This window comes from Hyperolius riggenbachi, chromosome 2 (assembly GCF_040937935.1).
Source record: "Hyperolius riggenbachi isolate aHypRig1 chromosome 2, aHypRig1.pri, whole genome shotgun sequence".
Lineage (NCBI taxonomy): Eukaryota > Metazoa > Chordata > Amphibia > Anura > Hyperoliidae > Hyperolius > Hyperolius riggenbachi.
Window position 1 is genome coordinate 267,417,587 of NC_090647.1, and position 27,491 is coordinate 267,445,077.

The 27,491-nt window shown below is 42.9% G+C and overlaps 1 protein-coding gene and 1 long non-coding RNA gene across 4 annotated transcripts in view; one reads left to right on the forward strand and one right to left on the reverse strand.

Annotated features, from left to right (window-relative positions):
* DOC2B (double C2 domain beta) overlaps positions 1–27,491 on the forward strand; it is a 704,601-nt gene that overhangs the window by 664,967 nt on the left and 12,143 nt on the right. For all 3 annotated transcript variants that reach the window (XM_068268615.1, XM_068268616.1, XM_068268617.1), the window contains one exon: positions 18,683–18,764. In XM_068268615.1, coding sequence (XP_068124716.1) covers positions 18,683–18,764 — 82 coding nt within the window. The remainder of the gene's footprint in view (positions 1–18,682; positions 18,765–27,491) is intronic.
* The window catches only part of LOC137546320 (uncharacterized), a 93,928-nt gene that overhangs the window by 20,478 nt on the left and 45,959 nt on the right, over positions 1–27,491 (reverse strand). The gene's annotated exons all lie outside the window — the stretch shown is intronic.

Genomic DNA, 27,491 nt, shown 5'->3' on the forward strand with positions numbered 1-27,491 from the left:
TAAACCAAATGTTAGCTTTTATGTGGCAAACTCATTTTAACTAAATGAAGCTATATTGAAAGACATGATTGATTGAATATGATGCATTACATGCTAGAGTTTCATTTGTTATAATTATCTGCACCCTTTGCCAACCTGGCTACATCTGCCTTGTGCAATCTCTTAATTTTTGCCCTGGCAGTACAAGATCTAAATTATAAAGGTCACGCTCTGGGCTCGTTTCCACTGTTGCGACGCGATTTCGGCCGCATTCCGACGCTTGTAAAAACGCATGCGGATGCGTTTCCGCATGCGTTTTTACCCGCGATTTCGCGTGCGATTTCGCATGGCAGGGTGCCATGCGAAATTAACCATGACACTGCCAGGGCAAAATAACATTGAAAAGGTGCGAAATCGCCCGCGAATTCGCGGGTAAAAACGCATGTAAAAACGCATGCGTTTTTACTATTAAATACATTAGCGGCGATTCGCCCGCATTCCTGAGGCACGCGAATCTGCACGACCCTGTCGTGCAGATTTTCCCCGCACAGAAAAACGCCGCCGCCGCCGCACACGTGGAAACAACCCCATACAGTAACATTAAGTATGCGAATCCGCATGCAGTGCCCGCATGCGGATTCGCTACAGTGGAAACGAGCCCTAAATGATGAATCACTGGGCTCTGAGTTTCACATATGCTTGGAAATGTATGCAACAGAGACTTCTAATGCAGAGAATATATTTTTATTGGGTACTCTTTTACTAACTAGCAGAACTAATTTCTATGAGGATACTAATTTGAATGCCTGAGACAAGGTATATTTTTTTTGTTCTTTACAACGCAAGTAGTGAAAAATAAAAAATGGCACTTTCACAGATGTGATTTTTGTGAATATAATTATTAGAGTAGAGCAATCACACTCTGCTGACTTGTTTACTAACTACATATGTCGTAATTGTTGCTATTGATTGTTAGTAGGGCAGGCCTGTGATTCCAAACTCTGCGGTGAAGGTTATTCCACTGCAATTGTGCTCATGACTTTTGTACCTGTCTCTGCTCCCTCCTTGCAACATACTTTTTACTCTTCTTACTCTGGGTCGACTGCCTCAACTCAACCATTTAGGGACAATGTAACGCATTAAAACGTCATGTTCGCCGCTATTAATGGCAACAGGACGTTTTAATAAGTTACATTGTAACTCTGCTGCTGTGTGCGAGCGGGCGCGCTCCCGCTGCGCGCGCACGTCGGGTCCCGCGGCTTGGTGATTGGACCAGGGAATCACATGGTCCCTGGGCCAATCAAGTGCCAGTAACAAGGCAGATCATTGTTACAAGCCAGTAACAATGATCTGTCCTGTAGTGTCAGTAAACAAAGTTGCTTTCTCCCTCCCAGCTCATCTGTCACCTCAGACTGCTGTCAATCAGCATTCAGAGGTGACAGGAGCTGTGAGGGAGAAAGACTGTGATTGTGGTAGGATTTTTATATTTTTAAATAAAATTTTATCCCCATACTTTTTTATTAACCCCTTATCCTCCCCCTCCTTTGCCATTTACTGGTTTTCTGTTTTATTTTAGTACTTTTTAGTACTTCTTAGTACTTTTCTGTACTTTTTCACCCCTCTTTTACCCTTACTCTGATATTTCTATCTATACTTTCTATCTATATTCTTTCTTTTCATCTTCATATAAAAAAAAAAAAATCTTTCTGTTATTGATCAATCGCTTGGTTGATTGATCTGTCTGTCTGTCTGTCTATCCCATCCTTCCCATCCATCCATCCCATCCATCCATCCATCCATCCATCCATCCATCTATCTATCCCCTTTGCTTACTATGGCGAGGAGACTGTATTCTGTTGAGGAGGCAGCCGTCTACCTTCAGCAGAGCAGCAGCAGTGGGGATGATTCAGGGAGCGAATGGCACCCAACAAGCAGCAGCTCTGAGTCAGATTCTGACAGTTCAGAGAGCGTTGGGCAGCCGTCTCGCCGCTTCAGGAGGGATGATGAGTCCACTGTTCAGGGCCCTTCAGAATCCACCGCAGGGGGCTCGGTGGGTAGCACAGCTGCAGCTAGCAGCACAGGCCAGAGGGGAACCACTGTCCAGGGCCCTTCAGATGCCACCGCAGGGGGCTCAGTGGGTAGCACTGCTGCAGCTAGCAGCAGAGGCCGAAGGGGAGCCAGGCAAAGGCAGGTACGCCCACCGGTACCTGAGGACATAATTCGGGGCACCTGGTCACCCGCTAACCTTGTAGCACCCAACATCCCGCCTTTTACAGGGGCAAGCGAAATATTAGTGCCCACTGACAACTTCGGGCCTGCTGACTTCTTCCAGCTTTTTGTGGGTGATGATTTGCTGCAGCACATTGTGGAGCAAACCAATTTGTTTGCGCAGCAGTATATTGCCCAGAAGCCCACCTGCTATTTGGCTGAGAAATGGGAGCCCACCACCATACCTGAGCTAAAGGTGTTTCTGGCCCTAACACTACACATGGGCATACTCCAACAGCCAGAAATAAGACTGTACTGGTCTAAGGACTTTATGCACGCAACACCCCTGTTTCCAGCTTCCATGAGCAGGCAGCGCTATGAGGCTCTTATGAAGTGCCTGCACTTTGCCGACAATTCGGACAATGTCCCCAAAGGTGATCCTGCCCATGACAAGCTTTTTAAGCTGAGGCCCATACTCACCCACCTCAGTACAAAATTTAGCGAGGTGTACACCCCAGAGAGAGAGGTTGCAGTGGATGAATCCCTCCTACCCTTCCATGGCAGATTAGGGATAAAACAATATATCCCAAGTAAGGCTGCCAAGTATGGGATAAAATTTTATAAACTTTGTGAGAGCAGCACTGGCTACACCTATTCTTTTTTTCTGTATGAGGGCAAAGATAGCCATTTGCAACCAGCTGGGTGCCCACCATACATGCCAACCAGTGGGAAAATTGTGGTGGAACTAGCCAACCCACTCCTCCACCAAGGCTATCATCTGTACGTGGATAACTTCTACACCAGCATTCCCCTTTTCAAATTTTTATATTCTGCAGAGACTGGTGCCTGTGGGACAGTGAGGCCAAACCGCAAAGGCCTCCCACCACAGGTGGTTAATAAAAAATTATCGAAAGGGGAAACACACAGTCTCAGAAGTGGTGAGCTCCTGGCTATAAAATTCAGGGACAAGAGAGACGTCATGGTCCTGACTTCAATCCACACTGAAGAAGTGGTTCCTGTCACAACCTCCAGAGAGCGGATCGAGAAGCCAATGGCATTGGTCGACTACACAAAAAATATGGGTGCGGTGGATCTTGCGGACCAAATGCTCTCCTACTACTTTTTTAAAAAAAAAAAAGAGGGCCTGGTACAAAAAAGTTTTTTTTACCTCCTGCAGATGGCCATGCACAACGCATTTGTGCTTTATAAAAAGAAATGCCACGGTGACAGCTACCTCCCGTTTATGCGACAAGCTTTGAGATCGCTGATCAATGAAAGCGTCAACCTTATGGAGGAATACAATCCAATGCAACTGGATGGAGCAGTTCGCCTAAGGGGAAAACATTTTCCTGCCCTGATCCCCCCGAACCCAATTAAGGCGAAGCCACAGAAGCGATGCCGGGTGTGCACCAAGCACAAGAGGCGGAAAGACAGCAGATACCACTGCCCAAAGTGCCCCTTACAGCCGGGACTCTGCGTTGCCGGCTGCTTTGAGGCATACCATACCCTCAGCAGCTATTAGACTTTATTTTTTATTTTATTTTTTTTTCTTCATTACCCTAAATTTTCACTGGACTTTTTCCTCTCTACTTTTATTTGCCACTTACTGTCCCTCAAAGGAACTCACAATTACCACTAGTTAACATTACCACCTTTTTTGGGGGTGTGGGAGGAAACCCAGAAGCTTAGAGGAAACCCAAGACTCCTACAACCTGCAAATAGTTTTTTCCCATTTGGACTTGCTGCTGCAAGGTGAGAGTGTTTGCCACAGGACTTTACTCTGCAGACCACCCCCCATCTTCTGACCACTGGCTTTCCTTGGCGTATGACCTCTGGCATTTCTCCATCCTGCTAGACCTGCAATGGTGAGTTCCAATGTATCTGTCATTCATGTTATGGATAGTGATTTAGGCCTCACCTAAATTATTCTATTTGCAACTGAGTAGGCCTGAGTCTCTAGTTTTCAGAATGGTAACATTTGTGTCTTTTATTGAATGGTCTTACACTCCTGGGGCTTTGAGAAGAAAGAATTACATTGTTGCATTTGGTAAAAAAAGGGCCTTAAAAAATACATTGGCGCTGCTCATGATTAACAGTGTATTATGTGGCCAAAACACTATCTGATGATGTGTATAGGGTATCATTTTAACCGTGACAAGCAAGAGAAGAGAATTTGGGGTGTTTGAGAGATTATGCATATGTCATTTGAATTGTTTTTTCATGCCAAAGTAAAGAAAACTGTAAAAAAAAAACATTTTCAAAGTTACGGTGCAATTTCATCAAAACCGCAAAAGTGCAAATGTTACTCAATATGTATATTTGGGTAGGTCTGGTTCTCTAGTTTTCAGAATGGTATAATTTATGACCTATATCCAATGTTCTGAGACACCAGGGGTTTTGCTAGGAAAGTATGACTGTATTGTTTCTGGTGCAAAAAATGGCCTTGAAAAATACATTGGCGCTGCTCATGATTAACAGTGTATTATGTGGCCAAAACATTATCTGATGATGTGTATAGGGTATCATTTTAACCGTGACAAGCAAGAGAAGAGAATTTGGGGTGTTTGAGAGATTATGCATATGTCATTTGAATTGTTTTTTCATGCCAAAGTAAAGAAAACTGTAAAAAAAAAACATTTTCAAAGTTACGGTGCAATTTCATCAAAACCGCAAAAGTGCAAATGTTACTCAATATGTATATTTGGGTAGGTCTGGTTCTCTAGTTTTCAGAATGGTATAATTTATGACCTATATCCAATGTTCTGAGACACCAGGGGTTTTGCTGGGAAAGTATGACTGTATTGTTTCTGGTGCAAAAAATGGCCTTGAAAAATACATTGTGCTGCTCATGATTAACAGTGTATTATGTGGCCAAAACACTATCTGATGATGTGTATAGGGTATCATTTTAACCGTGACAAGCAAGAGAAGATAATTTGGGGTGTTTGAGAGATTATGCATATGTCATTTGATTTTGATTTTTTGGCAAACTGAATGAGAAGCAATAAAACTGTTATTTCCATATACTCTGTACCAAAATAAAACACTTGTAAAAAACACCAAAAGTGACAGAATTGAAAACCGAATGCATAAATAGTTACCTTAGGGACTCAGCTTTTAAAATATGTATGCTATGAGGGTGAACTACTGTTATATTTGCAAATAAGGGCTTGAATTTATTGGTAGTATGCAATGAGAAAACAAAAACACAACATAGGAAAAATACACCTTTATTTCCAAATAATATATTGTCACCATACTTTGCACTAGGGACATAATTTATATATTGTAATAACCAGGACAAATAGGCAGATAAAATGTGTGTGTTTTATGCACATTCGCAGTGTTTATTTTAAAACTATAGGGGATGAAAAAGGAGAAATCGTGTATTTTTTCATTTTTTTCCTTGTTTTTCCCTTTAAAATGCATAAAAAGAAAAGGTATTACTGAAAATAAATATCGCCTCCAAAAAGCCTATTTAGTGGCAATAAAAACAAGGTATTGATCAATTTGCTGTGATAAGTAGTGAAAAAGTTATTGGTGAATGAAAGGGAGGAGCGCTGAAAGGTGAAAATTGCTCTGGTCCGTTAGGGTAAAAACCCTTGGGGGTGAACTGGTTAACAGAGCTTTTGTATTTAAGGCCCATACACACGTCTGATTTTTTTAAACGACGGGTCGTTTGGACATCCCGTCGTTCAGTTGTCCGGACGTCAAATCAGGCGTGCGTACAGTCCGTCGTTCAGCTGATAAGACTGGTCTCGAGCGATCCACCAGTCTTATCAGCTGAACAACGGACTGTACACACACCTGATCTGACGTCCGGACTACTGAACGACGGGACGTCCAAACAACCCGTCGTTTAAAAAAATTAGATGTGTGTCTTTATGGGTCTTTAGTCTACAATCATTGCCTCAGTTGACTCATGTCTTTAGCTACATGCCCACCATATGTCAACATCCTCTAATCTGGGTAATTAGGATACACCACATAAAAAAGTTTTTAAGGAACTGACAGTTGCCTGGCTGCAAAACACAGGTGTTTATGCAGTCTCTTGTTCAAAGTAATTCTGGGTAGGAACACACCAGGCAGAAACGCTAGTGTTGCGGAAAACACAGTGAAAAACGCACATAATGCAAGTCAATGGGCCACATGGAAAAACACTTATGTTTGCGTTCTGCAATGTGCATTTTTTAAAATGCAGAACCTTGGTGCATATTTTTCCAAAACTCACACATTTTTCCACATCTATCAGTCTCGGCACTGGCTCTCCTCAGGGCTGTGTGCTGAGCCCCTTGCTCTATACCCTCTACACTCATGATTGTGTTCCTGCCCACCATAGTAACACCATTGTTAAGTTTGATGATGATACTACAGTAGTGGGGCTTATATCGGGGGGGATGAGTCTGCCTACAAGGCTGGAGATGTGGTGTAGAGACAACAATCTTCTCCTAAATATAGCTAAGATCAAAGAGCTTATAGTGGATTTTAGGAAGAAGGCAGATGACATTCAGCCACTTATTATAAATGGAAATATTGTAGAGAGGGTCACAGACTTTCGGTTTTTGGGAGTTACTATTAAAGAGGACATGACTTGGGGGTCACATATTGCTGATGTAGTGAAAAAGGCACAGAAGAGGTTATATTTTTAAGGGTGCTTAGGAAAAATAATATTGCTGAGAAATTGTTGGTGTCTTTTTACCGCAGTACAGTGGAGAGTGTCCTAGTGTTTCTCAACATTTTATTGGTATGTACCCCTTTTAAAACTCTGCATTCACCAAGTACCCCCTAGCATAGTAAACATTATCACAAGTACCCCTTGACAAATATATATTTAATTGTAGTACATGATAATTGGTTCTAAACAATTTCCAAGCATTTACTATTGCTTTTAATTAGCTGAAATACTCATTCGGTGTTGTTTAAATAAGAGTTATAATTTTCTAAAACCCTAAATTTGTTATTCTTAGTTAAGTATATTAAACCTGAGTACCCCCTGGAACCATCAGAAGTACCCCCTGGGGTACGTGTACCACACGTTGAGAACCTAGGTGACTACTGTCTCTGTGCATGGTTTTCAAGCTGCACAGTAGCACAGAAAAAGCAGCTTCATAGGGTAATTAAGGTTGTCCAGAGGATAGTTGGCTGTCCTCTTCTTCCATTAGAAGAATTATATACTTCTTATTGTTTCAGGAATATTAAAAACATTTAAGTGACACCTCACATCCAGGACATGTGTTATTTGAACATCTGCCTTCTGGAAAATGTTTTAGACTTATAAAAAACTAAGCCAAATAGATTAAAGAACAGTTTTTATCCTTCAGCCATTACCATGTTAAATGCTGCTAAGTGGCCAATCCATGTTGATAAGGGGTGTGTGCAATGCAATGTATGTAGGAATGGAATGTTGCTATGCTGTATTGCTTTTGCTGGAAAATTGCACTTTAGAATTTTGTTGTACAATTTCTGTTGTTACAATGACAATTAAGATTTCTATCTATAATGAATGTCAGTGGTGACGCAGAGGTATTGCATTTTGTGCGTTTTTTTTAACTTTTTGAAAAATAACAAAAAACAAAACAAGTTTAAAGATGAATTTCCACTTCCTGTTGACTTCCTAGTGATTAGCTTAAAATGCATATCAAAAACGTATACGCAATTTATATATTCGAACAGCAAACGCATTAAAACGCTGGCATAATGCAAGAAAAATGCTTGTGGGGAACAACAAAAACATAAGACGACAACGCACTGAAAACACACGCAAAACGCACTGAAAATGCTAACTTTCACGCACTGCCTAGTGTGTTGCTACCCTCTCTGATTATTCTCTGATCTGGTCATTCTGTTAATTGCTTCTTTTGACCTTCTGTCTAAATCTATCTTCTAATTTCCCACATTTCTGTCTATAGCCATGATTGTCTTGTTTTCTGCCTGCCCTGACTTTTGACTTGTTACTGACTATAATCCTGACATGAAACAGTAAGGCCTCGTTCACATCTAGCTAGCGCAGATGGCTGTGCGATCCGAATGCAATGCATACGATTGCACACCGCTGCCCGCTGCGCTGCTGATCCCATCCATTGACGGTGATGGGATCAGCTCTGCGCTTGCGGGCAAAATGCAGGCAGCAGTACGCAAGCGCTTCCTAGGGCATCGTACTGCTGCGCAGCACAGTAGATGTGAATGGTAGAAGGGTTGTCTTTGCCCTTCTGCCATTCCTGCATTTCAGCACATCATACGCGCTTCCAAAAGCGCACGGAAGCACGTATGATGTGAACGAGGCCTAACTGCTGCTGTCCATTTAACCACTTGCCAACCGCCCACTGCACAGAGGCGGCCGGCAAGTGGATCCCGCAAGGACCACTGCACAGAAAATTCACCCCCTCATAGACCACCTGTCCTCAAAATTTTCAGATGCTTATACCACTGAACAGTCATTTTGAGACATTTGGTTTCCAGACTACTCACGGTTTTGGGCCCGTAAAATGCTAGGGCGGTATAGGAACCCCACAAGTGACCCCATTTTAGAAAAAAGACACCCCAAGGTATTATGTTAGGTGTATGACGAGTTCATAGAAGATTTTATTTTTTGTCAAATGTTAGCGGAAATTGATTTTTAATGTTTTTTTTTCCACAAAGTGTCATTTTTCACTAACTTGTGACAAAAAATAAAATCTTCTATGAACTCGCCATACACCTAACGGAATACCTTGGGGTGTCTTCTTTCTAAAATGGGGTCACTTGTGGGGTTCCTATACTGCCCTGGCATTTTAGGGGACCTAAACCGTGAGGAGTAGTCCAGAAAACAAATGCCTCAAAATGACCTGTGAATAGGACATTGGGCCCCTTAGCGCACCTAGGCTGCAAAAAAAGTGTCACATGTGGTATCGCCGTACTCAGGAGAAGTAGTATAATGTGGTTTGGGGTGTATTTTTACACATACCCATGCTGGGCGGGAGAAATCTCTCTGTAAATAGACAATTGTGTGTAAAAAAATCAAACAATTGTCATTTACAGAGAGATTTCTCCCACCCAGCATGGGTATGTGTAAAAATACACCACAAAACACATTATACTACTTCTCCTGAGTACGGCGGTACCACATGTGTGGCATTTTTTTACACCCTAAGGGGCCCAAAGTCCAATGAGTACCTTTAGGATTTCACAGGTCATTTTGCGACATTTGGTTTCAAGACTACTCCTCACGGTTTAGGGCCCCTAAAATGCCAGGGCAGTATAGGAACCCCACAAATGACCCCATTCTAGAAAGAAGACACCCAAAGGTATTCCGTTAGGAGTATGGTGAGTTCATAGAAGATTTTATTTTTTTGTCACAAGTTAGCGGAAAATGACACTTTGTGAAAAAACACAATTAAAATCAATTTCCGCTAACTTGTGACAAAAAATAAAATCTTCTATGAACTCACCATACTCCTAACGGAATACCTTGGAGTGTCTTCTTTCTAAAATGGGGTCATTAGTGGGGTTCCTATACTGCCCTGGCATTTTAGGGGCCCTAAACCGTGAGGAGTAGTCTTGAAACAAAAATGACCTGTGAAATCCTAAAGGTAAATGGACAATTGTGTGTAAAAAGAAAAATCAAACAATTGTCATTTACAGAGATATTTCTCCCACCCAGCATGGGTATGTGTAAAAATACACCTCAAAACACATTATACTACTTCTCCTGAGTACGGCAATACCACATGTGTGGCACTTTTTTGCAGCCTAACTGCGCTAAGGGGCCCAAAGTCCAATGAGCACCTTTAGGCTTTACAGGGGTGCTTACAAATTAGCACCCCCAAAAATGCGAGGACAGTAAACACACCCCACAAATGACCCCATTTTGGAAAGTAGACACTTCAAGGTATTCAGAGAGGGGCAAGGTGAGTCCGTGGCAGATTTCATTTTTTTTTTTGTCACAAGTTAGCAGAAATGGAAACTTTTTTTTTTCTTGTCACAAACTGTCATTTTCCGCTACCTTGTGACAAAAAATAATATCTTCTATGAACTCACTATGCCTCTGAGTGAATAATTTGGGATGTCTTCTTTCCAAAATGGGGTCATTTGGGGGGTATTTATACTATCCTGGAATTCTAGCACCTCATGAAACATGACAGGTGGCCAGAAAAGTCAGAGATGCTTCAAAATGGGAAAATTCACTTTTTGCACCATAGTTTGTAAACGCTATAACTTTTACCCAAACCAATCAATATAGGCTGAATGGGTTTTTTTTTTATCAAAAACATGTTTGTCCACATTTTTCGTGCTGCATGTATTCAGAAATGTTACTTTATTTGAAAAATGTCAGCACAGAAAGTTAAAAAAATCATTTTTTTCACAAAATTCATGTCTTTTTTGATGAATATAATAAAAAGTAAAAATCGCAGCAGCAATCAAATAGCACCAAAAGAAAGCTTTATTAGTGACAAGAAAAGGAGCCAAAATTCATTTAGGTGGGAGGTTGTATGAGCGAGCAATAAACCGTGAAAGCTGCAGTGGTCTGAATGGAAAAAAAGGGTCTGGTCCTTAAAGTGATCCTTAAGTCAATATACAGGCTGGGAACGCGAAGAATCACTCGCGTTCCCATGCCTGTCGGCCGGTAACGGCCAAACCGGAAGTGCTCACCGGCGGGTCCTGGGACATCGGAGCGGAGCTGCGAGGGCGTCGATCGGCTGCTGGGGGCTGAGGGAAGCCCCAAGTGAGTAAATCTCATTTTTTACAGTTGACTTGAGGTTCCCTTTAAGGGGGATAAAGCCCACGGTCCTCAAGTAGTTAATCACACTCATGCCAGGCAGCCATATTACTCAAAGACTAGGTCCAGATCCTTAATATCTGTACTTTTACACCATTACATGTATCTCATAGTCTGTAATGAAGATACTTTGTATTATTGATTTTGTGTCCTCTGCATACAATTTTCCTACTGTAGACCTGTGAAATATGGTGAACGCCTGCTCAGAATGGCATATCCATCCTCCAGATGAAGTCCTTTTTCATAATTACAAGTCTCAGAGTGGCATGAAACTGTGGATTAGGGTTTGTTCATACCGGGCGTGTCACTGAGCATTGTGCTGCATCCAGCAAAGCACCTAAAATGGTGCTTGCCACTTTTTCCATTGTGAATTTTAACTCCAACGTGATGCAGGGTGCTTCAAAAAAGGTTATTAAAATGTTGTTTAGTGAGATGTGATATTTGGCTCCACCAAACTGAAGCAAGAGGGATATGAAGGCTGCCATATTTATTTCCTTATAAGCAATACAAGTTGCTGGGCTATCCTGCCGATTCTCTGCCTCTAATACTTTTAGCCATACACCCTGAACAAACATGCAGCAGATCTGATGTTTCTGATATTGTCAAATCTGACAAGATTAGCTGCATGCTTGTTTCTGGTATGATTCCGACACTATTGCAGACACATAGATCAGCAGGGCTGCCAGGCAACTGGTATTATTTCAAAGGAAATAAATATGGCAGCCTTCATATTCTTCTCATTTCAGTTGACCTTTAAAGCATATCTAAAGTGAAAATAAACTTATAATAAATTGTATGTGTAGTACAGAAAACAAATATAACATTAGTAGCAAAGAAAAGTCCTGTTGTTTCCCAGTACAGGAAGAGTTAAAGGGATACTGTAGGGGGTCGGGGGAAAATGAGTTGAACTTACCCAGGGCTTCTAATGGTCCCCCACAGACATCCTGTACCCATGCAGCCACTCCCCAATGCTCCGGCCCCGCCTCCCGTTCACTTCTGCAATTTCAGACTTTAAAGTCTGAAAACCACTGCGCCTGCGTTGCCGTGTCCTTGATCCCGCTGATGTCACCAGGAGCGTACTATGCAGGCCTAATATGGTCTGTGTCTGCGCAGTACGCTCCTGGTGACATCAGCGGGAACAAGGACACAGCAATGCAGGCACAGTGGTTTTCAGACTTTAACCACTTCACCACTGAGGGGTTTTACCCCCTGAGCACCAGAGCAATTTTCACCTTTCAGCGCTCCTTCCATTCATTCGTCTATAACTTTATCATTACTTATCGCAATGAAATGAACTATATCTTGTTTTTTCCGCCACCAATTAGGCTTTCTTTAGGTGGGACATTATGCCAAGAATTATTTTTTTCTAAATGTGTTTTAATGGGAAAATAGGAAAAATGTGGGGAAAAAAATAATTATTTTTCAGTTTTCGGCCATTATAGTTTTTAAATAATGCATGCTACTGTAATTAAAACCCATGAAATTTATTTGCCCTTTTGTCCCGGTTATAAAACCATTTAAATTATGTCCCTATCACAATGTTTGGCGCCAATATTTTATTTGGAAATAAAGGTGCATTTTTTTCAGTTTTGCGTCCATCCCTAATTACAAGCCCATAGTTTATAAAGTAACAGTGTTATACCCTCAGTCCCTAAGGTAACTATTTATGTATTTTTTTTAATTGTAAATTTTTGAATTTTTTTTTAATTACAAAAAAAAAAAATGGGGAGTGTGGGAGGTAATAAGTAATTTTTTTGTGTAAAAATCATTTATTTGTATGTGAAAAATGTGTAGTGTGTAGTTTACTATTTGGCCACAAGATGGCCACAGTAACTTTTTGTTTTAATGCGACCTCCAAGCTTCCTTCCGGAAGCTTGGAGGAAGTATAAGGAGGCTGGACACGTGAGTTTTTTCTCACAATGATCGCGCTGCCCATAGGAGAGCAGCGGATCATTGTGGGGCTTAGATCAACGAACGGGAATGGATTTTCCCGTTCATTGATCTCCAGGCGAGCAGGCGGCGGCGTGTTTACTAGCGGCGGGCGGCGTGTGTTTACGAGCGGGAGCACGGACAGCGCCGGGAACGCGGAAAGTACGGATTTCTCCGTCCCTGGGGGTTAAAGGATGGAAAAAGGGACGGAGAAATTCGTACGGGCGGGGGTAAAGTGGTTAAAGTCTGAAATTCTAGAAGTGAACCGGAGGCGGGGCCAGAGCATCTGTGAGTGGCTGCGTGGGCACAGGATGTCTGCGGGGGACCGTTAGAAGCCCCTTGTAAGTTCAACTCATTTTCCCCCGACCCCCTACAGTATCCCTTTAACCACTTGCCGACCAGGGGTGATTTGCCTGATCTGTGCTGCGTGGGCTCTCCAGCCCGCAGCACAGATCAGTATTATGCCAGGGCGATCAGACTTCCCCCCCCCCCCTTTTTACCCCACTAGGGGGATGTCCTGCTGGGGGGGTCTGATTGCCGCCGGCTTGCTGCGCTTTGCGGGGGGGCTCTTCAAAGCCCCCCTCCGCATCGTTTTCTGTGCTCCCTCCCTCTCCCTCCCTACCTCTTCTTTCCTGGGCTGCGCAGGACGGATATCCGTCCTGCGCATAGAAGGATAGGCTTCAGCCTATCATATGCCGGCGATCCCCGGCCAATCAGAGGCCGGGGATCGCCGATCTGCCCTACGGCGCTGCTGCGCAGCAGCGCCATATGATGTAAACAGCGGGGATTTCTTCCCTGCGTGTTTACATTTTGCCGGCGAGCCGCGATCGGCGGCTCTCCGGGCTGTTCTAGGAGACACCCTCCGTGAACGGACATGGAAAGGCTGCTCGAACGAGCGGCCGTTTCCATGGAAACCTGCAGACGACCAGTTTACGCCAATCGGCGCTAGCTGGTCGTCAAGAGGTTAAAACACTTGAGGTGTTATCTATGCTCAACAACCAATCAACACCAAGGAAAAAACAGTGTCACAAAATTTTCAAATAAAAACTACTGTCCACCAATCAGAGGCTCAATCGCTAAACTCAAAATGCTCAAAATGTTCCAGTGAACACAAAATTACTATAAAAAGTGAACAAAATCGCTAGGCATTTGCGTTTAGCGATTGCCAATGTGAATCAGCCCTGAGCTATTGCAGCAACTAGGTCAAACGAACTCCTGTTTTCTGAATAGCTTAACCACTTCACCCCCCCAGTGCTTAACTTCTCCGTCCCTCTGCGCACTGCTTCACCCCCAGGGACGGAGAAAGGCGCACTTGTTTGTTTACTGGCTGGGAGTGGGCGGGGAACTCGCGCGCACACTCCAGCCAGCCAGCACAGCAGGTGACTAATTGGATGTTAGGAACAAGCGTTCCTAAATCCAATTAGACTCGCCGATTGTGAATAGAATGAAGACTGCTTCAAACAGAGGCAGTCTTCATAACAATGAATAGTAAACAAACGTGCAGCGCGCGATCGCGCGCCCCCGCACACACACCCTCGCTCTGCAGTGCAATGATTGGTTATGGGGACCCCAGTCCCCAATAACCAATCATATCACAGAAAAAAAAGAATGGAAGCAGCACTGAAATGTAAAAAATCGCGCTGGTGTTTCAGGGGTAAAACCCCTCCGTTGTGAAGTGGTTAAACATCCACCAAACAGTGAGACAGGTTGAGATAAGGTTTTACTGCAGGAAGGTTCAAAGGGTCATTAGATATGCTTTGTTTTCTAGCTTAAAGAGAAACTCCGACCAAGAATTGAACTTTATCCCAATCAGTAGCTGATACCCCCTTTTACATGAGAAAAATAATGATTTTCACAAACAGACCATCAGGGGGCGCTGTATGACTGATTTTGTGCTGAAACCCCTCCCACAAGAGGCTCTGGTACCGTACGGTACTCTGGGCAAACTGCCACAATGTAACAATGTTCAGACAGGAAATAGCTGCTTACAGCTGTCTGTTAAAGCCAGACCAGCTACATAATTTGCCCACAGTAACAATGTCACCATGTAAAACATGTCAGAATGTAAATCTGGGAGAGGAAAGATTTTACAATGAGCAAACACTGACTAAATCATGTATACATAATTATTGTAAAAATGAAGCACTTTTTTTTATTACATTATTTTCACTGGAGTTCCTCTTTAAATTGTTAAGTGTGGTTTCTGAACTGCAAATATGAAAAAAAAAATGCAATGTTATAAATACAGCCATAGAACTGAAAATAAAAATGAGACTCTTTTTTGCTACTAATGAAATGAATAGAAATTCCTTATCCCTACTACACAAAAACGTTTTTTTTCCCGCTTCAGTATCACTTAAAGAACACTGTACTGCGCTGATGACTTTATGACTGGGACAAAACTGATGAAATGTAAAAAGGGCTTCTTTATAGATGAAGGTGCCATGTCAAATATATATGGAGAAGCTGGGCAGCAAATATGAATCGGGCCCTGTAAGGGTATACCCTGTCCATGCTGATACCCTATGACATTTGGCAGGGCATCAAAATCATTACCATTGGTTATTTTTAACCTCTTGCCGACCGCGTCACGCCAATGGACGTGGCCGCGGCGGCAGCCCCAGGACTGCCTAACGCCGATTGGCGTAAAGTCCTGGGGCTCTGTTTTGCAGGAGATTGCATGCAGGCTGCGCGTGAATCTCCTGCTTGGGGGGCGGAGCTCCGCACCGCCTTCAGTCTCTGAGCGGCTATTGCCGCTCGGGAGACTGTTAGATGGCGTGATCGCCGTCTATTTACACGTACAGCGCTGCGATCAGCAGCAGTGCTGTACTGGGGACAGCCATGTCACACTGAAAGCCCTCTGTCAGTAAGTACAGTTAAAAAGAACCCTTATCCATTATGTTACCGGTTATTTCCATCTTTCCTTTTTGCTCTGACACCTCACATCATTCTGCACAAAAAGTTACATAGTTACTTGGGTTGAAAAAAGACATACGTCCATCGAGTTCAACCAGAGAACAAAGTACAACACCAGCCCTGCTCCCTCATATATCCCTGTTGATCCAGTTATGTTTTTGTGGATTGTTAAAGACTTTTCATGCTCTTTGTGATAGCTGCCCATCTCGGAATGACATTATGCACATGGTTGTCTTATCTGTCAATCACTAGCAGTACCGCAGTCCAAGCTAGTGTGGGAATTTAATTTTGAGTTAGTGATGCCACTGAAACTTAAATTCCATAGACTTGGCATTTATACATGGTAAAATGACACTGACCTGAATGGCAAAAACAATATAACTAATCATAAACTGGAAGCGGTATGAGGGAGGCGCCCTAGGACTGGTATAGCGGCATTAAGTTTATATTAAGTATATAAAGAAAGAGAGGCAGCTTACCTCTATTACGGACTCATATTGGGTCTAAAATGTTCTTTATTTCTAACATAAAAGGTTAAAGTGTAGACAACGCGTTTCACGGGTCTCAGCCCGCTTCCTTAGGTCAATATACACCTTATTAAGGCAAGGGCGCCTGATAGAGATAAGCTGCCTCTCTTTCTTTATATACTTAATATAAATGTTATGCTGCTATACCAGTCCTAGGGCGCCTCCCTGATACCGTATCCAGTTTGTATAGTACACCCCCAGTGAGGTGAGAATCCCCTGATGTTTGCAGTCACATGCAGATAGAGAGGAACACTCAAGGAGTGCGATCACCCAGTTCCAGAAGGATCTGGGATACCGAGCTGGGATGGTTTAATCACCGCATACGGTGGTTGCAGGACAGCAACCCGTGAGTATAATCTCTCACAGATTTTTTTATCCACCAATAAAGATACTGCACCATCAGGCTCCTGTTCTCCCTCAATTTACAGGTCAAGGGACCCCCAACTGTGTTGAGGGATCATCCCGGTGTCCTGACCCACCACATAACTAATCATAAGACTGCCTTCTACTCTCACAAATAATCTCTCCTATCTGCCAACAGTTCTGTACATTGAAAGGTTAGGAATAAGCCCTGCTGGCAAACCCTCCAGGCCCTGCACCAATGCAGTAGCCAGAATGGGATTAAGTAGGGAAAAAGAGAGAACACCAAGAGCCCAATATAGTGTAGTATGCACTGGTAAGGTATAATTGATAGAGTAATAATATTAATTTAATACTCACAAACCAGGGTTACCAAGTAGGCAACCACTGTCAAAGCAGGTGGGGAGATTGTCCTGACCCCACTCAGGACTAAAAAGTCGCTTTCCGTAGTTGAAGAAGGAAGGGTACAACCCTCCACCAAGGGTGGACTTGATGTAGATAATAGGATAACAAAGGCGCCAATAGGATAAAAAACACTAAAAGAACTTAAAAACCCATCTTGGTAATAGAGGAGGCAGTGGTGGACTCACCCCCTCCAAGCAGAACACACGACTGTGGATTTTCAGTCAAAACAATTTTATTGGATACTCCAAATAAAGTGCAACGCGTTTCACGGGATACAAACCCGCCTCATCAGGCAATAACAGATAGGAGTAAACAGCATCTGCCAGTATCATCAACACTGAGCGCCTCTGTGTGTTCTGCTTGGAGGGGGTGAGTCCACCACTGCCTCCTCTATTACCAAGATGGGTTTTTAAGTTCTTTTAGGGATTAAGTAGGGGGAGAGCTGCTGAATCCTGATTTTCAGACAGGGTAACTTTCTAGGATTTATGAAGAGCGCTTTTCTGTTTATTTAAAAAAAAAAAAGGCTCATGCAGTTTGGTAAATAAGCCATTATTATTTATTATTATTTATATCAGTGAACCAGAGTCAGGAACTGTGCATACCTGTATCTATACTAACAACCCACCTAAGAGCTGATGTAATGACTGAGACAGTCTAAAACACCACCCAAGAGGCTAAATAATTTAAGTCAAAAACTTTGGTTTCCTCCTCCTTCGTCATTAACTGAAGTTTATTTCTATCTAGCAATATGTATAGACAGTTTTTCTTTTTATACCTATAGATCAATTGGACTAATGCTTAAAAAGATGAGACTCCATCACTGGTCAAAATAACATTTTTCCCAACATTAGTTCTGTAGATGACTTCTTGACTGTATTAGTAATTAGTTTTTGATAAAAAAATAGTTGATTTTCTTAATTTCTGTGTTTTTCTTCTGTGTTGTTTATAAGTGATTTTTTTTCTTTTTGCTTGTAAACACATTTCTATAAATGTAACACCTTATTAATGTAAATAATTTCTGATAAAAGGCATTGTTAATATGCAGAGTGTTTATTATCTGGTGTGGGTCCCTGCTGGACATCAATGATAACTGTGAAGCAAAAATATTCCATTTAGTGAAAGGTGTGCTCTGAATGTTAATGTTTACTTTGTTTCCAATAGAACTCTAGTGACCTCTACCGATGGCTTGGAGCGAATGCATTTTTTTTGTTCTCTACATGCTGTTTAGGGCCGCTGATATCCACATAATTGCATGAATTTCTGTTCCCACCATGCCTTTGAACGTGTGTGTGTGTATCTATATCTATATCTATATATATATATATATATATATATATATATATATATATATATATATATATATTTACCTTTACATTTTATCATATTTCATCGTCTCATTTATTCACTTAAATTTAACAGTGTTGAAGGTCTATTCAGTGTTTGTGTGATCCTTGCTGTTGTACGTGTATGAGGGGCATGGGCTCAAGTCTTAATATGTTTCCTCTGTTAAAGATTTCTCCACTTACAGTATCTTCCTACTGTGAGTCACAATACATGTACCCAATGACAAGTAGCCATTCACTGTGTCATATTTGTGTTTCAGGTACTTAAAACCAGATGAAGACAAGAAATCGAAGCATAAAACTGCTGTAAAAAAGAAGACGTTAAATCCAGAATTTAATGAGGCAAGTAGAAGCAACATACGTTTTGTGTGTAAAGTGATTGCAATGGGTGCAAATCCAATTTTAAAGCTGGAGTCTGATGCCATATTTCAAGGGAGTGTGAAGTAGAGCAAAATGAAGGGAGATATAACACCTTGGCGCATATGCAATTGCATTTTTCTCCTGAGTTTTCTCCTAAGTGATATTTTTAAACTTGTCAATAAATTGCCCCTTTAAATGACCAGTAAGCAAAAAAAAAACTTAAAATAGTTTTGATAGTATTTTTTCCACCTACTTGTTGGTACTATTTAATTGCAAAGTGCTGAAAAGTTATTCTAAATAGGAAATTAAAAAGTATCTCCTAGGAGAAAACTCAGGAGAAAAATGTAATTGTATATGGGCCAGGTATTGTTTCTGCTCACTTCAGAACACACAACACGCAACAATTCCACAATAATGCTTCTTGCCAGCAGTACAGATCCTGCTACCTGTGATATATTTAGGAATGTGAATTATGATGAGGAAATATTTTACAATGGGAAAACAATGACTATTGAACAATGTATAAAGTGATATTGTAAAATAAAACCATTTTAGTCATTAAAGGGAACCTTAGCTGAGAATAATATGGATGTTTCCTTTTAAACAATACCAGTTGCCTGGCAGTCCTGCTGATCTAATTGGCTGCAATAGTGGCTGAATCACACACCTGAAACAAGCATGCAGCTAATACTGTCTGACTTCAGTCAGAGCACCTGATCTGCATGCTTGTTGAGGGGCTGTGGCTAAAAGTATTAGAGACACCGGATCAGCAGGAGAGTCAGGCAACTGGTATTATTTTAAAAGGAAAAATCCATATCCTTCTCAGTTTAGGTTCCCTTTAAGGTTACAATTCAGAAAAGTTCCTCTTTAAGATCGGGTAAAGGATTTGGGCATTATGGTAATTGACAAATACAGCCATAATAGCAGAAATCCCATTTCTTATATCTTCCACCGATGGGTGACATAACACTTGGGTAACGTTAAAGCAAACCTCTGACAAAAAGAAAGTTAGATACTTACCTCATGATGGGAGAGATGTATCAGAATTTCTAGTCAAACATTTTGTGTATGCATCAGGCTGTTGACATTGACAATCTTCTGAAATAGATCAGTGTATCATCTTCTTTTCTAAGGAATAACATGAGCCTACCTCCTAACTATTTGAGATAAGAAATAGATTCATTTTTAGCACAAATGTATTTGTTCAAAATACGCAAAACTCTTTCCCCACCCCCTCCTTCCCCTCTCCATACATGCCTGCAATCACACCTTCACCATCGTCTTGGATTTGAGAAACACTCTAATCAGGCAGGCCGTAATTCGTTTGTGAGCTAAAGACATTTTTGTATTTCAAATCATGCTGGTCCTCATCACTTATCTTTATATAAGCATGTGCAGCAGGAGTGTTGCTCAAATCCCAGAAGATCCACGGCATCTTTGGCCAACAAAGAAGGGGGATTGTGCAGCAATATGAAAGATTGTTTCTTATTTTCACTTACTTTCAAGGCACACTTGTAGAAATCAGTTCAAAGTGTCACTGGGTGTGTCACTGGTTTGCCCAGTATGGAGTCCAGAAATTTCTGTAGGCAGCTCTGATACAATGTGTTCATTGTGGGACTTTCTACACACAGTAAATTCTTGCAAGATGAGCCAAGTGTTTTTTAGGGTGTATACAGTACAACCATGTAGGGGCAAAAGTTTGCCATTTAACAGACTTTCTTTTTAATTTACTTTAGGTTTACAAAATTACTAATGCTCTCCTTTAACCACTTGAAGACCCACTCTTTACCCCCCCCCCCTTAAGGACCAGCGCTGTTTGTTGTGATCTGTGCTGGGTGGGCTCTGCAGCCCCCAGCACAGATCAGGGTGCACGCAGAGCGATCAGATCGCCCCCCTTTTTTCCCCCCTATGGGGATGATGTGCAGGGGGGGTCTGATAGCTTCTGCGTGCAGGCATGTTGCGGGGGGGGGCACCTCAAAGCCCCCCTCCGCGGCGACATTCTCCCCCTCCCTCTCCTACCTTTCCCCCCCCCCCCCCGGTGATCCGGGCTGCACAGGACGCTATCCGTCCTGTGCAGCCAGTGACAGGACGTCCCCTGTCACATGGCGGCGATCCCCGGCCGCTGATTGGCAATGTACAATGTACAATGTAAACAAAGCGGATTATTTCCGCTTGTGTTTACATTTAGCCTGCGAGCCGCCATCAGCGGCCCGCAGGCTATTCACGGAGCCCCCTGCCGTGAATTGACAGGAAGCAGCCGCTCGCGCGAGCGGCTGCTTCCTGATTAATCAGCCTGCAGCTGGCGACGCAGTACTGCGTCGCTGGTCCTGCAGCTGCCACTTTGCCGACGCACGGTATAAGCGTGCGGTCGGCAAGTGGTTAAAGAGAATCTGTATTCACAAAATGAAGTATAAACAAACATCCCTGCCTGTTTGGGGTCATCTCCTAGCCCCCTCTGTAATATTTTTGCTGCTCTCTGCTGCAATAAAGAGGGTAAAAAAAACTGTTTTATAAACTGTTTTGTAAACAGAAAAGATGGCCACCAAAACAGGAAGTACATCAGCAGAGCAGTGAACTCAGTTAATACACAGTGAGTACACAGAGAATTAAGTGTGTTACACATTGAATTCAGTCTCCAGAGGTTATGTGCAAGTTTTGAAAGAGCTCTGTGTCAATGAAGCATGACAAGCTGTGTCTTGGCTCTGCACTGGTGTCAGCCTGACAGGCAGATTCCTCCTCAGCCAGCTATTCTTTGTTCAGTTTATCAGTCTGTGTTTATCAACCTCACAGATAGCAGACAAGCTGACAGTGAGAGCAAGGGACATGTCTGTGAGGAATGGTCATCACAGGAGCACTGGCGGGGCTTGGAAGGAGTTAACTTGTTCACATTACTAAAGAGTTGGCAGCCTTCCAGACACAGCTGACAAATCCGACAGGGGAAAGATAAGTTGATTTATTACAGAGATGGTGCAAGTAGAAAGTGCTGCAGTAAGCCAGAGCACAATGGAACAGCCTTAGGAACTTGTAGGATAGGAGAAATACTGCTGAAATTTTTGTTACGGAGTCTCTTTAAGCTTCTAGTAAATCAAGCTGCTAGTAAAGAAGTTGCATTTGCCTGGGGTTTTCTTAATAGCAGGGTCAAAATTTACCAGAAACAACCAGGCTTTGTTAGTATAATGGACTCATCTCTGAAAATAAGAAGTTGGGGTCTGCAAATGAAGAATGCTACTCTCAGCTATAATGTATAACACAGGGACGATTTCACTTTTTTTTCCACAATTTTTCAAGATTTGTAAAAAAAACAAAAACAAAAAAAACTTTTAGGGCTTGTTCACAACTAGGGCGTTTTTGCTATTTTTTAAGCGTTGGCGATTTGCTAAATCGCCCTGGAAGCGCGTGTGCATTGATTCCCTATGAGAGAGTTCACATCTGTGCGATTGCGTACACGCTTTGATGAATAAATACATTGTATTTATTCATTTCTGGGTCAAAGAGTTCACTTCCTGACTTGCTTTGAAAAGCGCTTTACACAAAATTGACGTCATGAAGGAGTCCGCACACAGATTTATCGGAGCAATCACCGTAGTTTTATTGTCCCATCACATGTATATAGATACACAGTCTGACCTGCATAGGCCGACAATCGTTTCGGGGCCACTCAGGGTCCCCTTTGTCAAGGCGGGTAGCCTAGGTTTTCTTTACACAAAATTGAGGCGTGCAAGTAAGCGCCAGGAGGAGAAAAAAATGTGCAAAAAAATTGAAAATCATTGGCGTCAGTGATTTCGATTTTAGATGTGAACAAAGCCTTACTCTTCCTGTATCTGATTCAGCAACCCAGCCAACTTCATGAAAATATCCAAGTCTGGAGACCCATTTTATGTGACTGGGTATATGTAAGGTGAAAATCTCTCTGTTTAGTGTTTATTTAGGAATCTAAGCTTCTCATTAACCTTAAACCATGTCGCATAGAAAGTCTGCTCAGAAGCAGAGCTGTTTGATTTTCACATAACTGCTGCAGCCAGCCAGCTGTCTTCAGTGTCATCACAATCATTTTCAGTACTCCCCTGGTACGCATTCTATTTAACCAAGTCCAGTACCTGGCTCCAAATGACATTTTGACAGTTGGCAGGTCATGCAGAGAGAATGTGTTGGTTACTCACAGAGGTATAAGCATGAACATCTCATACTTCCAGAAGCAGCTTTACTGGCATACCGATAACCTTGGATGTGACTGGATAATGACCTGAATTGTTACATGGTTAGTTTAGCTTTTCTCCAATCCATCAGAGAAAGGTAGAATCAAACACTGCTAGGATTTGCTTTATTGTCTTGCTTCGTTATCCTGCGGCTTTATTGAAGAGAACAAGCAATATGGAATGCAACGCAGTCTATAACGTCTAGTCATTTAGCCTGAATGCTGGGTAGCTAAATATGTAACACATTTGGACAAAAAACACTCAAAGTGGACCTGAACTCTTGCACAGCAGTGTAAAGTTTTAATTACATGTGTAGTTGCTGAAGAAATGCACTTCTCTGTGTTCAGTGTTTGTTTAGGCAGATCAAAGTGTCCTTATTCACAGCTCTTATCAGCAACTGTGAATTGACTGCAGGAGAGCTCTGCCTCTGCAACTCTCCATTCAGTAAAGACTAAAGGTGCCCATACACTTACTCGATTTCCCACCGATAGACAGCAGATTCGATCACTGTGATCGAATCTGCTGTGAAATCGATGCGCAAATGCTGACCGATCGACCGATTTCCGTCTGAAGTCAATAGATCCTGTCAATCTGTTTGGGCGAAAAATTTTGCTCGATCGCCGGCGGGTCGGGAGTGCGGCGATAGCGGCGTTCAAATGTCCGACGACTGACGCTAACGGCAATACATTAGCTGTTCTGTCGGCGCATGTCCCCGCAGTCCCTTCTCTGCACTGGGCTCCGGCTGGCTTCATTTACTTCCTGTCGGGGCAGTTTAAACAGTAGCGTGCCCTCTACTGTTTAAACTTCCCCTGACAGGAAGTGAAGCTGATGCCCAGAGCAGAGAAGAGACAGCGGAGAGCGGGGGACTCGCACCGGCCGGGTCAGGTAATGTATGCTGGGGGCAGCGGCAGCTCCACAGATTTTGAATCGATTTCATAGTGAAATAGATTCAAAATCTGTTTGCAGTGTAGGCAGCCAATAGATCCCTCTTTGATCAGATTAGATCACAGAAGGATCTATCTGCTGGTCGATCTGGTGGCAATCGACCAGTGTATGGCTGCCTTAAGGCTTAACCCCTTCAATGCTCTCTGCAAACATGAAACCAAGTCAAACTTCAGCTTTTTTTTATGGATTTCCAAAATTGTAATGAATTTTTTTTCCATAAGGGCACATTCACACTGAGTGAGTTGCAGCAAGTTTTAAGTCGATAGACCTTAATTTTAAATGGAATATGGAAATACATGCTATGTGATTTTCAAGTCAGTGATTATGCAGATATACTCAGCTGAATCAGGTGGTTTCCTTTCTCTCTATGTCACTTCACAGTGCTTTGACAATGCAGTGAAACTCATGAAAATGCACAGCAACCCACAAACCCATTCACACCCATTCATCAGTTTTTTTTATTCATGCATTTGCACGCATTTTAACTCACTGACTAGTGTGAATAAGCCCTAAAGGTTATCATTCTGTTGCATTTTTTTTTTAGCACAGAGATTGAGTTCCTTATAATTCCACTATAAGCACCAGTCTGAAAGATACATATGATAAGAGGCCAGGTTGAAATTTAGAGTCATGCAAGCCTGTTCTGCATATCTGATCTAAAATGGCTTAAAGTGTACCAGAGCTGAAATATTAAAAATATTTTATACATACCTGGGGCTTCCTCCAGCCCCATCTGCTCCGATCGCTCCCACGTTGACATCCTCCACTGTCCGCAGCTTTGGGAACCGGGTCCCCACACTTCCGTCAGTCAGAGCCAGTCTAACATAAGAGAAGTGCGCTGTTTGTGTATCTCTCCAGCTGGCCGCGACTGCCATCACTGACATGACCTGGATCCCGAAGCTGCGGGCAGCAGCATGGGAGCGATCTGAGCTGATGGGACTGGAGGAAGCCCCAGGTATGTATAAAATCTTTTTTAATATTTCAGATCCGAGTTCCTTTAATGTAAAGCAGCCATGATAGGAATATGGATTTTTGCCATACAAAAGGCATCGACGTGTCCGCCGGACCCTCCCGCTGGGCAGTCTTTTAGCCGACAGTAGAGAGTGTGTACGCGCTGTCGACGGACTGATAAGGCTGTTTCTGAACAATCTGCTGAGCGGATCGTTCAGAAACAGCCTTATCAGTCCGCCGACAGCGCGTACACACTCGCTGCGGTCGGCTAAAAGACCGCCCAGCGGGAGGGTCCGGCGGACCCGTCGTTGCCTTTTGTAGTGCGTGTGTACGCACCTTTAACATTAATTCGTGATTAGTTTGAGTGCCTTACCAGTGTAATTATAAGAATTTCCCAATGGCAACAGACTGGTTCTTAGCAATTGGATATGGTGGAAAACCTCTATTGTCCACTATTGTTATCTTCCACTGTAGCTCACTGCAGCATGCAGCTGCACACCATTGCAATTATATTCAGAAAAATATGTTGTTGTTCATAGCACCTGCCAAATTATTGTGATGTTATTTACCTCCATTGTTAACCTAATCAGCAGTGCCCAGGTGTTAAAATAACCATCCATTCCGTTCTTAATGGAACTAATGCTGGGAATACACAATGAGTTTTTTTGGCAGATAGCTCGAAAGATAATTTCCGACAAGTCCAATCTGATTGATCTCAATCGTTTTTCTGATCAAGTTTCTCATAGAAGTGAATGGAAATCGATCGGAAAATCGTTTGGCCAGTAAATCTGCCAAAAAAACTCATGGTGTATTCCCAGCATAACAGTTATGTTCTAGAAGATTCCCATAAAGCACACAAATAGCTGTGTGGTTTCCCCTCCTGCAGGTGTCATGTAGATATGTCATTACCTCAGTAAGAATTGTACCCATTAGGGTCAGGCTAAGATGAAATAAGGAGGGACAGTGTTTACTAGCAATTGCCAACAGAATACTAGCTTCTCACAACTTGCTTAAAAAGACTTAGTTGAAGATTACAGGGCAGCCGAGCTATGGTTGCTATGAGCAACTGCCCGCTTTCCTCTGTGGGTGCACAATGCAGGGAATAGCAGTGGCAAAATGCAGAGTGAGAGATGAATGGCTGGGATATTTGCACTCAGGGGCTGGGGCACCCCTGTAAAGAGGGTGCCAGATATCACAGCAGCAGCACTTTCCCCTGCATCTCCAGCCTGGCAATAGCAGAAAGCTCTGGACACCGCCAAACCGGAAGCCGTTCCCCAGACAGAATTACATAACCACCCCCACCACAGAACAACCGATTTCCTCCCAAACTACACAGCCGCCATGCAGCCTCCATCCCAGTGAATACGATAGTCCATCAGAGAAGGCAGCCGCAGCGGGGGAGAATGACAGCACCAGATGACTCACATTCACTTATTGCGATCCAAGCAATAGAGGTCCCGTCATCCGGAGCCCATCTGTCTCCTCTAGAGTGCTGCCACTCTGTTACTACTACTATTACTATTACCTACTTCCTGTCTGATCTGAGAATCAGGAAGTTCAGAGCGAGCGGCTGCACTGTAGAAGAGACAGATGGGTTTCAGATGACGGGATCTCTATCGCTTGGATCATGGATAGGTAAGTGAGCGTTTGCCATCTGCTGCTATCATTCTTGCTGCAGCTGTGGTTCTCTGTGGGAAGGGAGGGAGGAGTGGGCAGTGGCAGAGTGCACAGTAGCAGGAGCTGGCTCTGAAGACAATCAGCAGCGCACGGCATCATTTGACGAAACAAGACAAATAACATATCGCACTTTTCTCCTTGCGGACTCAAAGCGCCAGAGCTGCAGCCACTAGGAGGCGCCCTATAGGCAGGAGCAGTGTTAGAGAGATTTGCCTAAGGTATCCTACTGAATAGGTGCTGGCTTACTGAACAGGCAGAGCCGAGATTCGAACCCTGGTCTCCTGTGTCAGAGGCAGAGCCCTTAAAGGGACTCCGAGCAGTGCCTGTGGGTATGCCTTTAAGCATACCCACAACTAATTAATTTCATCCTCACACCTACCAGCATGATGTTTGTAATTATATCCCCCTGGGTTCCTTATATTTCTTTGCATTGTGCTGAATAGAGCTGCCGATTTTAGAGAAAAGTCATCCTGTGTAATACAATGTAACTATGGAAAGATGCATATCATTTTGAAGCTCTCTTTCTCCTCTTTCCAATGATAGATAAACTGCCACCCTACGCCTTTTAGTTTTGCAGTGGCCGCGATTTCGATCGCGAAAATAGCGAAAACTAAAAGGCGTAGGGCGGCGGTTTATATATCATTGGAGAGAGGAGAAAGGGAGCTTTAAAATGATATGCATCTTTCCATAGTTACTGCACTGCTCAGAGTCCCTTTAACCATTATACCATCCAGCCACCGCTGACAGGATGGCGAGGGCTGGTTTATGTGCTGATGGGGCCCCTTTGACTCTGAATGGGGGCCCCAAGCGACTGCTTTTGTTGCCTGGTCGGTAATCTGGCCCTGCATGTCGCCTCGTGTAAACTTGCAGTGAAACTCAATTAGCCATTCAAGGCATTACCTAATTCAGAATTAGTTGGTTTGATGTTGACAAGCCAGAT